The sequence below is a fragment of the Podarcis liolepis genome (genome assembly GCF_965112155.1).
Source record: "Podarcis liolepis genome assembly, chromosome: 13".
Lineage (NCBI taxonomy): Eukaryota > Metazoa > Chordata > Lepidosauria > Squamata > Lacertidae > Podarcis > Podarcis liolepis.
The window spans coordinates 5,143,478-5,157,186 of NC_139573.1; the positions used below are offsets into that span (position 1 = coordinate 5,143,478).

General features: G+C 50.8%; 2 protein-coding genes across 9 annotated transcripts in view; one reads left to right on the forward strand and one right to left on the reverse strand.

Moving 5' to 3' along the window:
• Positions 1-476: 476 nt before the first annotated feature.
• Positions 477-13,176, reverse strand: TRAPPC1 (trafficking protein particle complex subunit 1). 7 transcript variants are annotated; one of them, XM_083472926.1, is made up of 6 exons: positions 13,046-13,176; positions 9,998-10,096; positions 5,966-6,036; positions 5,613-5,751; positions 3,436-3,573; positions 477-596 (listed from the first exon to the last, which is right to left on the reverse strand). In XM_083472926.1, the coding sequence occupies exons 2-5, from the start codon at positions 10,094-10,096 to the stop codon at positions 3,445-3,447; spliced, it is 438 nt and encodes a 145-aa protein (XP_083329052.1). In that variant the 5' UTR covers positions 13,046-13,176; the 3' UTR covers positions 477-596; positions 3,436-3,444. The 7 variants fall into 7 exon arrangements, with proteins under 7 accessions (XP_083329052.1, XP_083329047.1, XP_083329048.1 ...); XM_083472921.1 differs by lacking the exons at positions 477-596; positions 13,046-13,176 and adding exons at positions 2,205-2,985; positions 11,995-12,145; XM_083472922.1 differs by lacking the exon at positions 477-596 and having other exon boundaries at positions 2,205-3,573; positions 13,046-13,157.
• Positions 12,203-13,709, forward strand: part of CNTROB (centrobin, centriole duplication and spindle assembly protein) — a 35,648-nt gene continuing 34,141 nt past the window's right edge. The window contains exons 1-2 of one of the 2 annotated variants that reach the window (XM_083472541.1): positions 12,203-12,319; positions 13,112-13,690. In XM_083472541.1, coding sequence (XP_083328667.1) covers positions 13,349-13,690 — 342 coding nt within the window. In that variant the 5' untranslated portion in view covers positions 12,203-12,319; positions 13,112-13,348. Of the gene's footprint in view, positions 12,383-13,111; positions 13,691-13,709 lie in introns of both variants that reach the window. The other variant, XM_083472542.1, reaches the window with a different exon arrangement.

The window sequence follows — 13,709 nt, forward strand, 5'->3', positions numbered from 1 at the left end:
GCCCCAACCGCTAAACAACCTCAACTACAACTTCTAAACCGAGACAACATGTGGAGGTTATCTGAATAAATCCTTTGCAAAGGGCTGTGGGCATCTCTTTGAAAACAGCAGGGTGAGTCAAAGGACCTGTCCAGGAAACCAGACATTCAATGGCAGAGGAAAGTTCTGCCAAGAGAGAGACTTGAGACAGCCTTCCTTCTGCCTTCACAACACAGCACCTTAAAGATATTTTTGACAGCAACTCCCATCAGCACTGCTGTATTCTGTTGGGGATTATGGGAGTTGTAATCCAAAATATCTGAAGGGTACCAGGCTGGGGAAGGGTGGTGAAAGACATCTTATTACATTTAAAAATAAAATACTGTGGTTATCTGAACAGGAACCACCAGGTTTCTATGCCCAGGCCACTGAGGATAAATGGGAGCCGCTGGCGATAACCCAGGGGGTGCTGCCAAAATCCTGAGTTGTTACCTTTATAAACTAGAATCAAACCAGGGGCATCCTGATGCTTGGAGGGTCATCAATCATGCTTGCTAGTCCTGTCTTGGGGCATGCAACCTGATGAGCAGGATCCTGGAGGTGTAGTCTTCTGGGCTCTGAAAGCAGGGAGATTTAAGACTTCACTTAGAGCAGGACTTCCATTGTGACTTCAAGGTTTTATTTTAGGCAGGCTCATTTGAAAAAGGAAGATGGGGCCAGCTGTTCCAGGAGATGGCAGTCTCAGGAGGAGGAGGAGGAAAACTTGGGCCCGGCTCTATAGAATACAGGGCTGAATCCAGCCAGCGTTTTTTGATTCTCAGACATGCCGCTCCCCTCTCCTCACTACCTGCTTGTCCTTGTTGAGGGATTAAGCGAAGATAATCCCTGCCAGACACTAAAGCCCAGCACGGAGGACAGGCTCTCTGCTCTGCCTTTTAGCGGCAGGAGATACCTGGCAGCTGACCTGCCCTTGTTTCTTTCCTGAGACACTTCCGACATTCAGGGGTCCTGGGTGCAAGCTGCCTTGTGGGACAGCAGGGGACACCCATAACCGCCTGCATGCACACAGCAAATGTGCACAATCCTAGTCCCCATAGGATACCTTTGTGATTTATGTGCCTGTACTAGATTCAAGGGACGCGGGTGGCGCTGTGGGTTAAACCACAGAGCCTAGGACTTGCCGATCAGAAGGTCAGCGGTTCGAATCCTCACAACGGGGTGAGCTCCCGTCACTCGGTCCCTGCTCCTGCCAACCTAGCAGTTCGAAAGCATGCCAAAAAGTCCAAGTAGATAAATAGGTACCACTCTGGTGGGAAGGTAAACGGCATTTCCGTGCGCTGCTCTGGTTCGCCAGAAGCGGCTTAGTCCTGCTGGCAACATGACCTGGAAGCTGTACGCCAGCTCCCTCAGCCAATAAAGCGAGATGAGCGCCGCAACCCCAGAGTTGGCCACGACTGGACCTAACGGTCAGGGGTCCCTTTACCCTTTACAAGATTCAAGGGTCATCTTGTTTTGACAATCTTTTGTAGGCTGCTTAGAAGAGCAGGGTGTAAGTATTCTAAAGATATATAAATAAGCCTCCTCTTTGGGAATCATAGAATCCTAGAGTTGGAAGAGACCACAAGGGCCATTGAGTCCAACCCCCTGCCAAGCAGGAAACACCATCAGAGCACTCCTGACATATGGTTGTCAAGCCTCTGCTTAAAGACCTCCAAAGGAGGAGACTCCACCACACTCCTTGGCAGCAAATTCCACTGTCAAACAGCTCTTACTGTCAGGAGGTTCTTCCTAATGTTTAGGTGGAATCTTCTTTCTTGTAAGAAAGGAGGAGGGAGGGAGGGCACCAGGGCATGAGAGTCGTTAACATAAGAAGAGACCGCTGGATCAGGCCACTGGACCACCTAGCCCACTGTCATGGGTTATGCTCCTGAATGCCAGCCACAGGAGGGGAAAGGGCTCTGGCTTGTGGGTTTCCCACGGACATCTGTGTGGCCGGACTTGATGGGCCACTGGTCTGCTCCAGCAGCTTCTTCTTATGTCATGCTTCAAAAATGCCATTTCGCCAGCCCTTGAATGCAAGTCCAAGCCATCCGCCAAGTGACCTTGAGGGGCATTTAATTGGATGCATCTCCAGGCTAAGGTTTTATACCATTTAACGGACCGAGATCACCAGCACGGCAATATGAAACCTTTCAAAGCATGCAAAATTGATCATGACAAGAGAGAACAAGAGACATAATTTTTTAAATCAGCTCGCTTTTAAAGAAGTGGGAAACAAGCTTGAATCACACACAGAACTCCCAGAGCTTAAAACGCTCAGAATGAACAGCAGCGAATAAGGGATGGGCGCAACTGGCCGTGGCCTTTCAAGGGGGGTGGGGTGGGGGGTGAAGCAAGACGGTGGTTAACCCAGGCACTTAATTTCTGGCCTGGAGGTGTATCTGCCGATGCGTTCGCTTTGCTTCCCTTCTCTGAACATCGAAGCCCGAGGAGGAAAAAAGCCCCGTGTGACGCAAGAACTTGAGACCGACGATTTAACGAGCCGGTTAGTCCAATTTGAAGAAGAGCTGCTGCCTCGCTGGCCTTCGGCGTCTCGAAGCTGAGACTCTCATCTTGACATAGGGGTTTTTGTGGAGGTGGCCCAGCAGCCATTGCAAACATAACACAGTCTGGGGGGGCAATGGCAACCGAGTTAACCAGCAAATCCCAGAGAGTCCTAGAGAAGGCTGAGGGTGATCAAAGCAACTTCTGATCTTAAAGGTGGCATTTTGTTTAATTCACGAAAGGTGGACCCAGCAAAAAAAAGAATACAGTACAGCTCTCTTCTCGACCTGTGTTGCTTGTCGACCTTTCCTGGTGGCGGAAACGTGAAGTTGGATTGGTGGCCCGTCTTTTCGCGAGATGCGTTTGGGAAGGACGTGCCGCTGCATCTTCCGCTGCGTCCAAGCAGCACCCCCCCTAGCCCCGGGGCGCTTGATGTCATGCCCAGGCTGGGAGAGCACTGGACTGGAAAGGCAGGAGAAGAGACTGGCTATAAATAGGAGCTTGGGGGGCGGAGGGGGAAGAAAGGGATGAGGCAAAGCTCTATAAATAGAAAGGAAGAGGCCTGGGCTGGCAAAGGACTGTGTGTCACGGTCAGGAGGGGAAGGAAGAGGGGCTCGGGGTCCCAACCAGGGGGGAATACGCAATGGGACAAAAGATGGAGCTGCGGGTCAAGGGGCGGTGGAGGAAACGGAGGAAAGCTCTGCGGAGAAAGCCGCTGTCCGAAAGGTATCCAAGCTCAGAGTTCTGGTTTGGGCCACAAGTCCGTTATGGCTGAAGTGCAGGGAATGACTGTTGTTCTGACGATGGCACACCCAGCAGAGAAAGTGCCAAGCTCGCTGCCAGACACTACTCCACGTGCATCGTGGGAATTGTAGTATTTACAGCATGGAACGGGAAAAGGCAAACACCCACCCGCACCACTTAGCCTGCCCGAGCTGAGAAGAAGGGCAGCCCACGGATAAAGCTGTCCAGCTTGCTCCGAAAGAGCTCGCTCTGGATGTTCTCGTTCAAGCTGCACAGAGGGTTTTTGACCACATACTCCACGTAGATCTAGGGAGGAGAGGGAAGAAGCTGGTTGGAAGGAGAATCATGGGGTCAGTGAGATGAGAATACCCCTCCTCCCCTCTGGACCCCAACTGAAACAGCTTCAGGGAAATGAAAACCAAACATTGGGAGACCTGCCGCTCCAAAAAAGATTTCTATTTTGACTAACCCCAGTGACTGATGTTTCGTTCTTATTTTGGGATCATTCGCACTTCTCTCAGGACAGCAGTAGATACCCTAAGAGCACCGCTCTCCCTGCTGCCAACACAGAAGTGGGAAATAAAGGACTCCTGTCTGCTTTGGCATGGTGGCAACCACTGAGTCAAAGCAACTGCTGGACAAGGAAGGGGGCAAATGAACTAGAGATGAATGAAAGGCCCAGAGGAAGGAGGAGCCTGGGCTCCTTTCTGAAAGGCTGCACCCCTAAACCCTAATTTGGTGGTCTCTCAAAATCAGGTAACTGCTGTTTAACAAAAAATATACAGAGCTTTGGCCTGACCAGTTGATCTAGTTCACCTGCTGCTACCTTTCTCTCTCATTTTTTACTCAATTTACCCATAAAATATAAAAAGTACACCAACAGAAAAAAATCAGTACTGGGGAAAAATAATAAATTTTAAATACTGCATTCATAATCACTATGCAGTCATATCTTGGAAGTCGAACAGAATCCGTTCCAGAAGTCCGTTCGAATTCCAAAATTTTCAGAAACCAAAGCACGGCTTCTGATTGGCTGCAGGAAGCTCCTGCAGCCAATCGGAAGCTGCGGAAGCCCTGGTGGACATCAGCTTCCAAAAGAACGTTCAAAAACTGGAACACACACTTCTGGGTTTCGATTGTTCAGGAGCCAAGGCGTTTGAGATCCAAGGTATGACTGTACATAAACCACTCCCCACGCCTCCGCCACCCACAATTCTAATAACATGCCCATCGATAACAGAAATTACCCATGGTTAACTTCTTGCGCTATTAAACAATGGCCTGAAAACAAAACAAAACCTTAGCTTAGCCTTCCCCAGCCTGGTGCCCTCCAGGCAGTTTGAACTGGGGGGTGGGGGTGGGAGTTGCAGCCCCAAATATCAGACCCTCTTTAGAAGCCAGAGTCATATCCCTCTCCCTGCTAATAACCTCACTGTACACAATAATCAGCCTTTCTCAACCTGGGTCCTCAGACATTCTTGGACTATAAGTCCCATCATACCTGGCCATGCTGGCTAGGAATGATGGGAGTTGCAGTCCAACAGCATCTAGAGACCCGAGGTTGAGGACGGCTGCTGTAGGACACCGTCTCCAGGTGGCCTCCAGCTGTTGCGGGACTCCCAGCCTCCATCAACCCCAACCAGCGCAACCGAGGGTGAGTAAAAGTGATGGTGGGCATTGCAGGACAACATCTGGAAGGCGCCAGATTGGAGGCGGCTGGGGGAATAACCCCTCTAGGACCTGCGCCTGCTACGGCCTCGGTTCAGTATACCTGAAGGAGCGTCTCCACCTCCATCGTCCAGCCCGGACACTGAGGTCCAGCTCTGAGGGCCTTCTGGCGGTTCCCTCGCTGTGAGAAGCCAAGTTACAGGGAACCAGGCAGGGGGCCTTCTCGGTGGTGGCACCCGCCCTGTGGAACGCCCTCCCACCAGATGTCAAAGAGAAAAATAACTACCAAACTTTTAGAAGACATCTAAAGGCAGCCCTGTTTAGGGAGGCTTTTAATGTTTAATACGTTATTGTATTTTAGTGTTTTGTTGGAAGCCGCCCAGAGTGGCTGGGGGGACCCAGCCAGATGGGCAGGGTATAAATAAATTATTATTATTATTATTATTATTATTATTATTATTATTATTATTATTATGCCTTTGCTTATGTGAACATAGCTTTGGTGTTTACGCAGAACCATTTAGCAAATGAGCGGCGGTGGCAGCGGGTGCCATGTGAATACTCCTCTTCCTTCACTGCAGAGTCATTTGGAGGGCATCTGTACACAGGAGAGCCATCCTAGGGATTATTATGGTATGGGGGGCAGGGGAGGAGGCAGCACCCCCCCTCTGACTCACATAGCTGTAGATCTGATGCAGGATATCTCGGATGTTGCCCACCCCTAAGTCTGTGTTCATCACCACCTTGAGTCCCGTGGGCGTCTCATAGTAGTGCAGCTTGTACTTGCTGGTCTGGAAGGAGAGGAAGCCGTCTTTCCTGGGGTGCAAGGAGTTAAGGAGAACTGGAGGAAGGAGAGGTCAGGCCAAGGCAGCTGGCTAAGCCCCCTCCCCCCCAAACAAGTTTTACTCCTTAAGTAGATAGTGCTGCTTTCCCCTCCTCCGTGTGAATGAAAAAGCTTCAGTCAGGCTCCCTCTATCAAAAAACCGCAAGAGTGATACTTTTGAGGCTGCTGTTTAAGCAGAAAGGATACATGTCCACGGGGCTCATCTTGCTAACGAAGGAGCGGATGGAGAAGAGCATGCCATACATCAGCTTGAACTCCTGCAGGGAGGGAGAGAAAGAGAGAGAGAAAAAATGAATGTGTTCATAGGGAGAATAGGGTGAGATTCCATGGCAAGGATGAAGAACTCAGTCATGCTCATTTGCTCTGCTCTGGTGCCACCCTGTGGCTAACCGTACAAGGACATCTTTAACCGTACAAGGACCTCTTTAAGCAGAGGCTTGACAACCATATGTCAGGAGTGCTCTGATGGTGTTTCCTGCTTGGCAGGGGGTTGGACTCGATGTCCCTTGTGGTCTCTTCAAACTCTATGATTCTATGATTCTATAACATTCATGGCACAGAAACCACAGACAAAAGTCAACGGGACCCTTAAGAGATAATCAATGCAACTGATAGACATTAGGGTACGATATGTTACAGCAACAGTAGTGCCTAGGAAAGTTAACCCATAACATGTGCAAAGCAGACTTGCATCATAGCCAAAAATAACTCACTAAAAAAACCCAAAATACAAAATATTCCTTCTGAAGCTGAATCTAAGAATATACAGTGGTACCTCGGGTTAAGTACTTAATTCGTTCCCGAGGTCCGTACTTAATCTGAAACTGTTCTTAAGCTGAAGCACCACTTTAGCTAATGGGGCCTCCTGCTGCCGCTGCACCGCTGCTGCACAATTTCTGTTCTCATCCTGAAGCAAAGTTCTTAACCTGAAGCACTATTTCTGGGTTAGCGGAGTCTGTAACCTGAAGCGTATGTAACCAGAGGTACCACTGTACTGTAGAGATGATTGCTTCACAAAAACCAACTTTACAAGGAGTAATTTCTAATGGTTGGCTACTGAATGTAACCCTCTGGCCTCTTGAGTACCTCTTCAAGAAACAAAACATCTTATCTGATCTGAATCACCCAAAGTCACATAACCAGCAGAACTTCCCCAAATGGAGCTTACTGTTCCCCTGGAAGCTTCAACACCGGAATCCCCCAAATTAGAAAGTGGCGGCTGCTAAAGGCTGCTAAACTCATAGTATCATTCAAGCTAGGAAGCTTTTGAACTTTTCTTTTTACTCACACCCTTCCCTCTCCCTGCCCCACGCACGTAAACACCACCACCATTTCATGTTTCCCCAGACAGAGCATGGGCTTTGCACCACGGATTAGTACAGGAGGTAGAAGTGTGCGGGTGGTTTAACCCACAGCGGGTGGCGCTGTGGGTTAAACCACAGAGCCTAGGACTTGCCGATCAGAAGGTCAGCGGTTCAAATCCCCGCGACGGGGCGAGCTCCTGTTGCTCGTTCCCTGCTCCTGCCAACCTAGCAGTTTGAAAGCACACCAGTGCAAGTAGATAAATAGGTACCGCTCCAGCGGGAAGGTAAACGGCGTTTCCGTGCGCTGCTCTGGTTCGCCAGAAGCGGCTTAGTCATGCTGGCCACATGACCCGGAAGCTGTACGCCAGCTCCCTCGGCCAATAAAGCGAGATGAGTGCCCAGAGTCGGTCACGACTGGACCTAATGGTCAGGGGCCCCTTTACCTTAGAAGTGTGATGTTGCTGGACAATCCCCTTCCATGGAAGAATTACACTTTACACTTCAGGGTCCCTGCCACGCTCACAGTGCTAAATGTATCTTAGAACAGGCTTGCAAAGTTGCATAGAAGGAACACATCCTCACATTTCCCCTTCTCCTCTGCTGAATGTGTATTGTCATTCTGTGGCACAAGAATGATTCCCCTTTGCTTGCTTACCTGGGACAGAAGTTCCACCAAGGCAAAACAGCACCTACCCACAACGCTCTGCTCTCCTCCAAACAACGAAGAGGGCACCATAACGCTATTTCAACTGTGTGTCCTGATCAGGGGCAAAGCACATGGGCCTAGGAATGGCCTCGGACTCGACTGAGCTGCATGGATCCCGGATATAAGGTAGCTTTCTATTCTTTTTCCAGCTAGGGGAGAGATCGCTGCAGCCATACCTTGGATCTCAAATGCCTTGGCTCCTGAACAAATCGGCTCCCGAACAATCGAAACCCAGAAGTGAGTGTTCCGGTTTTCGAATGATTTTTGGAAGCCGAACGTCCGGCGCGGACAGGAGCTTCCTGCAGCCAATCAGAAGCTGCGCTTTGGTTTCTGAACGTTTTGGAAGTCAAACCGAGTTCCGGAATGGATTCCGTTTGACTTCCAAGATACGACTGTACTTACTCCTGCTTTCGCTCTTCAACGGCAGGAGGAAGGCAGCCAGCGCAAAGCTGTTCCTATCCCTGGCTTGAAGAAGGACTGGAAAGCTAAAGTGGATTTGCTGGTGGTGGTTTTAAATGGGCAGAAAAGGTAGTCAGGATATCACGGCACAGCTGCTGATTAATCTTTCACTTAGTTTAAGCATCGCACTTTAAAAAAAATTACTTGCCAGCTTAGTTATGCCCACTTGGATCAGAGCTATCATTTCAAGGCTCTGCACCACGCAAGATTAACCGAGGTAGAAAACTAAGTAACTTGCAGAACACTGCAGTTTGGTTTCCCTCACCTCTGAACAGGCTCCTACCCCCAAATCTAGAGTGAGTGGGCAGAGATTAATAATAATAATATTAATTATTATTATTATTATTATTATTATTATTATTATTATTATTTATACCCCACCTATCTGGCTGAGTTTCCCCAGCCACTCTGGGCGGCTCCCAATCAAGCGTTTAAAACAATACAGCATTAAATATTAAAAACTTCCCTGAACAGGGCTGCCTTCAGATGTCTTTTAAAAAGAAGATAGCTGCTTATTTCCTTCACATCTGAAGGGAGGGCGTTCCACAGGGCGGGCGCCACCACCGAGAAGGCCCTCTGCCTAGTTCCCTGTAGCTTCACTTCTCGCAGGGAAGGAACTGCCAGAAGGCCCTCGGAGCTGGATCTCAGTGTCCGGGCTGAACAATGGGGGTGGAGACGCTCCTTCAGGCATACAGGACCGAGGCCGTTTAGGGCTTTAAAGATCCCAGTAAGAGACTGGTGCAGTGCATAGCTAAACTATGGAACTCACTCCCACAGGAGGCAGTGATGGCCACCAACCAATAGATGGTTTAAAAAGAGGATTATACAAACTCTTGGAGGAGAAGGGCTATCAACTGACTCTAGCCATGATGCCTATTGTTTGCCTCCATGGTCAGAGGCAGCAGTGCTTCTGAATACCAGTTGCTGGAAGCAGCTGGAGGGATCTTGTGCTTGCATCCTGTTTGTGAGTTTCCCACTGAAACACCTGATTGGCCATTGTGAGAACAGGATAGGTCACTGGCCTGATCCAGCAGGGCTCTTCCTATAGTTATAAGAAAAAAATTGCTCCCTTTCCCTTATGGGGTATTACAGAGCCCATATAGAGTCCTTAAGTGGGTTCCCTATTGGTAGGAGAAAAAAACAGAGGCCAACCAGAGTATATTGAGAAGCAACATGGCTAGTAAGCCTGATCTTTATTCAAGGGACTGTTGCAACAGGGTCCCCACTCACCACATGCAGGAGGGAGGAGAACCCTGAACACTGGTGTGCAAGCCCTTATATAGACTATTGAAATTGCCCATTCTGTAGCCCAAGACCACCCAAAACATCATGCATACATCACAGAAGGAGGCGGTCTACAGCAGAAATCCTGCCTGCCAGGATACCTGATAATGGTCATTGACTGCAGTGGAAGACTGGTTATTCTTTTGTAATGGTTAATACTTTAGTTCCTGAATCCAGGTCGCTGGATCACCCTATTCATACACAAATGCACCCTTAAGTCAGGATTTGCAAGCAAAACGACTTTCCCCGTTTGCCTCCCTTACTGCAGAGGAATATTTGAGGTCATTGGGAGAGTCAAAATGGCTTCAGGATTGCTCTCCGATACTATTTCAGACATAATTAGATATGTGTGCATTTATGAATATTTACTCTGTATTTGAGACCTTAAAATTCTTATAACACTATGTCCTTAGCAGGCTTAAGCCTTGGCCTCCTGCTCTGCATACCTCAAGCCTCAAGTCTCACCTCGTCTTTAGAGATGCCAGCTTGCTTCTTCCGGTTCCACTCACTGTAGTGCAGGCAGATTCCATTGCGGTCGAATATGTACAAATTATGCACCGTCATCTGCAAGGAAAGTGAGGAATCCAGCATGCACACCTGACATGGATACAGAGATCCCACCCACCACCAGGTCCAATTGCTTGTGGAGGCATTTAGTGGGGTCAGGAAAGGTGTGTCCCCCCCACCCATGACTTCCTTTTGGGGCACCAAAAAGAGAGGTGTGGCTCTTGGCAGGAGTGGTGCCAGCGATGTTGGCTTCCCAGAAAATTTCCTATGCAACTTAGGGTTAGTTGAACAGGCTAATGTGTGTGTGTAGAAAAAACTGTTTGCCCCAGAAAATTTTCTGATGCCCTAGAGAGTGATCTGTGAATGTTTATTTTTCTTGTATTTCGTAAGGATTTGAATCGGCCAAGGCTTGCCTAATATTTACTTGCAATTGGCACCCATTTACCATTACAGTGGTGCCTCGCAAGACGAAAAGAATCTGTTCTGTGATTCTCTTCGTCTAGCGGTTTTTTCGTCTTGCGAAGCAAGCCCATTGACGGATTAGCGCTATTAGCGGCTTTTAGCGGCTTATCGGATCAGCTGATAAGCGGCTTTGCGGCTTAGTGAAAGGGGGGGAGGGGAAAAAACCTGCAGGAACTCGCAAGACATTTTCGTCTTGCAAAGCAAGCCCATAGGAGATTCGTTTTGCGAAGCACCTCCAAAACGGAAAACTCTTTCGTCTAGCGAGTTTTCCGTCTTGCGAGGCATTCGTCTTGCGGGGCACCACTGTACTAACAAACCTATGAAAACAATTGGGGGGGGGTACAAGGCAGTGGTGGGGGGATCCAGCCCACATCTTTGGGTTGCTGCCTGGGCAGAGGTAGGTTGGCAGGCTTGAGAAAGTCCCCTCCACCTCCACTGCCCTAGTGAAGCTGGGCTCGCTGGCATGAGCCACCTGATACACTCTGGCAGCATTGCCTGCAACAGGCCAGCGTGCTCAGGCTTGCCTGGTGGTGGCCGCAGCTTTCCCCTCAAAAATGTGTGTCATTTTAGGGGGTGAAACTTGATTTCTTGCAGATTTCTTCAGTGGGGGAGTGTTAAAAAGATGCTTTTGGGTGTGAGGCATTTGAACCAGCTATTATTTTTGTGACTGGGCAACATTGATCTTGGTAAGTCTATGTTTGATGAAGAAGCAATTAAACTGCTTTCAGAAAACATTAATTTTAATTTTATCTTCTGAAAATGTTAAAGGTAAAGGGACCCCTGACCATTAGGTCCAGTCGTGGCTGACTCTGGGGTTGCGGTGCTCATCTCGCTTTAACATTCTGAAAATGTTAGGCAATGCCAGTGGTGTAGCGTGGGGGGTGCAGGGGGGGGGGCCCGGCCGCACCGGGCGCAACAGCTGGGGGTTAGGGTTAGGGGGCGCAAATCCACGGGTTAGGGGGCGCAAATTACTTGCCTTGCCAACCCACGCTACACCACTGGGCAATGCTAAATAACAATAGCAATATAAGTGTTTGGCAATCATTTTGAATGATTTCTATGCAGTATTACAAACTTTTTACATACCCAGCAAAACTAAATTGTATCACTTTAACCAAAATCTCTTTTGAATTCCCAAGTCATGTTACATCTGTTTAGCACCCCTCGCTTTTGGAATTCGAAAGTGGGGAAGTTAAACGCGCCCTGCTCCCCTCAACGCTCACTGTGGGGACGGAGAGGGGGTGGGTGGGCAGCGGGGACATTGCCGCGGTCAGCCTCCGATTCCTATCAGGCAGTGAGGCCGAGGACCAAGAGGGGCAGCCCAGCCAGCCCTGGAGCTCTACCCACAGTCTCCCCCACCAGCGCTGGGCTGGTCCTGCCCTTGGTGGGGAAGGTCCGGGTGGTCGCCGTTTTGGCCCCTCAGCGGGCTCCCCCTATTGAAGACCCTCGGGGCCTACTGCCCCCGCCCCCATCCCTCATTACCGGAGTCTCACCTTCGTCTCTATGGCAACCCCCTCCCTGCTCGGCAGCTTCCGAATCCTCTTATACTTCCGGGAGGAGGGAGAGCGAGGGAGCGCGGTAGGGCATGTCCGCGCGCTGATTGGTCGGCCGCTCGGCGCGTGCGTGTTCTTCTTAGCGCGCTTCCGCCCGCCCGTCCGCCCGCGTCTTGTTCGGCGGCTCGCGCACGCGCGTTTTCTCTTTCCCCGCCCGGCGCGCTCTTGCCCTCAAGCAAAATGGCGGCGGCGGCCTCCCCGCCCTCCCTGCCAAGGTGGTTGCCAGGAGTTGCGTTGGCCTAAGCCCAATGAAAACCAAGCGTTGGTTGGTTTGGGTTTTGTATTTTGTGTGTGTGCTATTTTTGAGGGCGGGCGGCGCGGCCTAGAGGTGGGCGAGCGCGGGACGGGAGGGGCGCGAAGGCGTTTAAAACGGCGGGAAAGAAGCGGGCCCGCGGGGTGTGTGTGTGTGTGAGAGAGAGAGAATTAGGATTTACCTCAACGTTTTTTGGGAGTGGGGAGCGCAGTGTGGGCGGGGCCTGTGGCAGGTGCGAGGCGGGGGACAGGTGTGGGCGGGGCCAGAGGATTGTGGGTGGAGCTCCAGGGGGATTTGGGGGTGGGAGTTGTAGGAGGGGGCCTGCCATTAAAATTGAGGTGGGGGCGCTTAAAGGGGAAGAGAGTGTGTGATGTGGGGGGAGGCACGCTTGGGGTTGTTTTCAGTTTTCAGAAAGTGAGTGTGGAGCTTTAAGGGGCAAGAAGAGGGATCCCTCTAGGGCAGGAGTGTGGGGCTGGCAGAGCAGGACCCTCCAGATGTTGCTGGACTACAGATCCCATTGCCCCTGGGTGCTGGCTGTAGCTGATGGGACTTATAGTCCAGCAGCGGGGGGGGGGGGGAGGCCCACCCAGGTTCCCTTTATCAATAGAGCTTTAACCAAGTAGGAGTTGAGTCATGTGCCCATCAGGAAATGGGGACTAATGCCACCATACAGGGCAAAGGCTAGCAGTGGCGCAAGGCAGGGCTTTTCTTCAGCTGGGATCCGACCCTTGATGTCACCTGTGTTCTTCCCGTTGTCCTTCTGTAAGCTCATTCTATGCCCCTAACGGCATGTTTTCTCTTCAGGGCACCAGCTGGGAAGCACCACCTGCTCAGTCCTGTTCCTGAGGCCTCTCCTTCCAGCATCTCCTTGCCGGCACTCCGGACGGGCCAGCATGTCTGAAAGCACCTTCCATCTGTCGGAGTCCTGTTGTCACGGGACACTCCGCATTATGACAGGGGCTCTGGGCTTCTGAGCACAGAACTCCTGCAGCCTGGCCGGCTTGGGCAAAGGCTTTGGAACGACCACCTCCAACTGTACCCATGGCCGACAAGAGTGCCTGCAGGACTTTGAGCTCCTCCATCCACAGTGAGGATCTTCTGAGCGACATGGAGCTGCTGCCACCCTCGGCTCCTGCCTCCCCAGGGCAGAAGGTCCCTTCCTCTCAGGCGGGCACCCCCTATACCTCCCAGGTGACGGCGCAACTCTATGCCTCGCTGCACCAGAGCCGGCAGGCTGAGGCTCAGGCCCGCTCCCACCTTGAGAACCAGCACGGCTTGGGCCTCTCCAGGGAAGCGGAGGCCTCAGAAGTAGATCTGGACACTCTGGCGGAGGAGCTCAGCCACCGACTCTCAACCAGCGTGGAGGCCAGCACCTACAGGAAGGTGAGGAGGAGAGGCCACG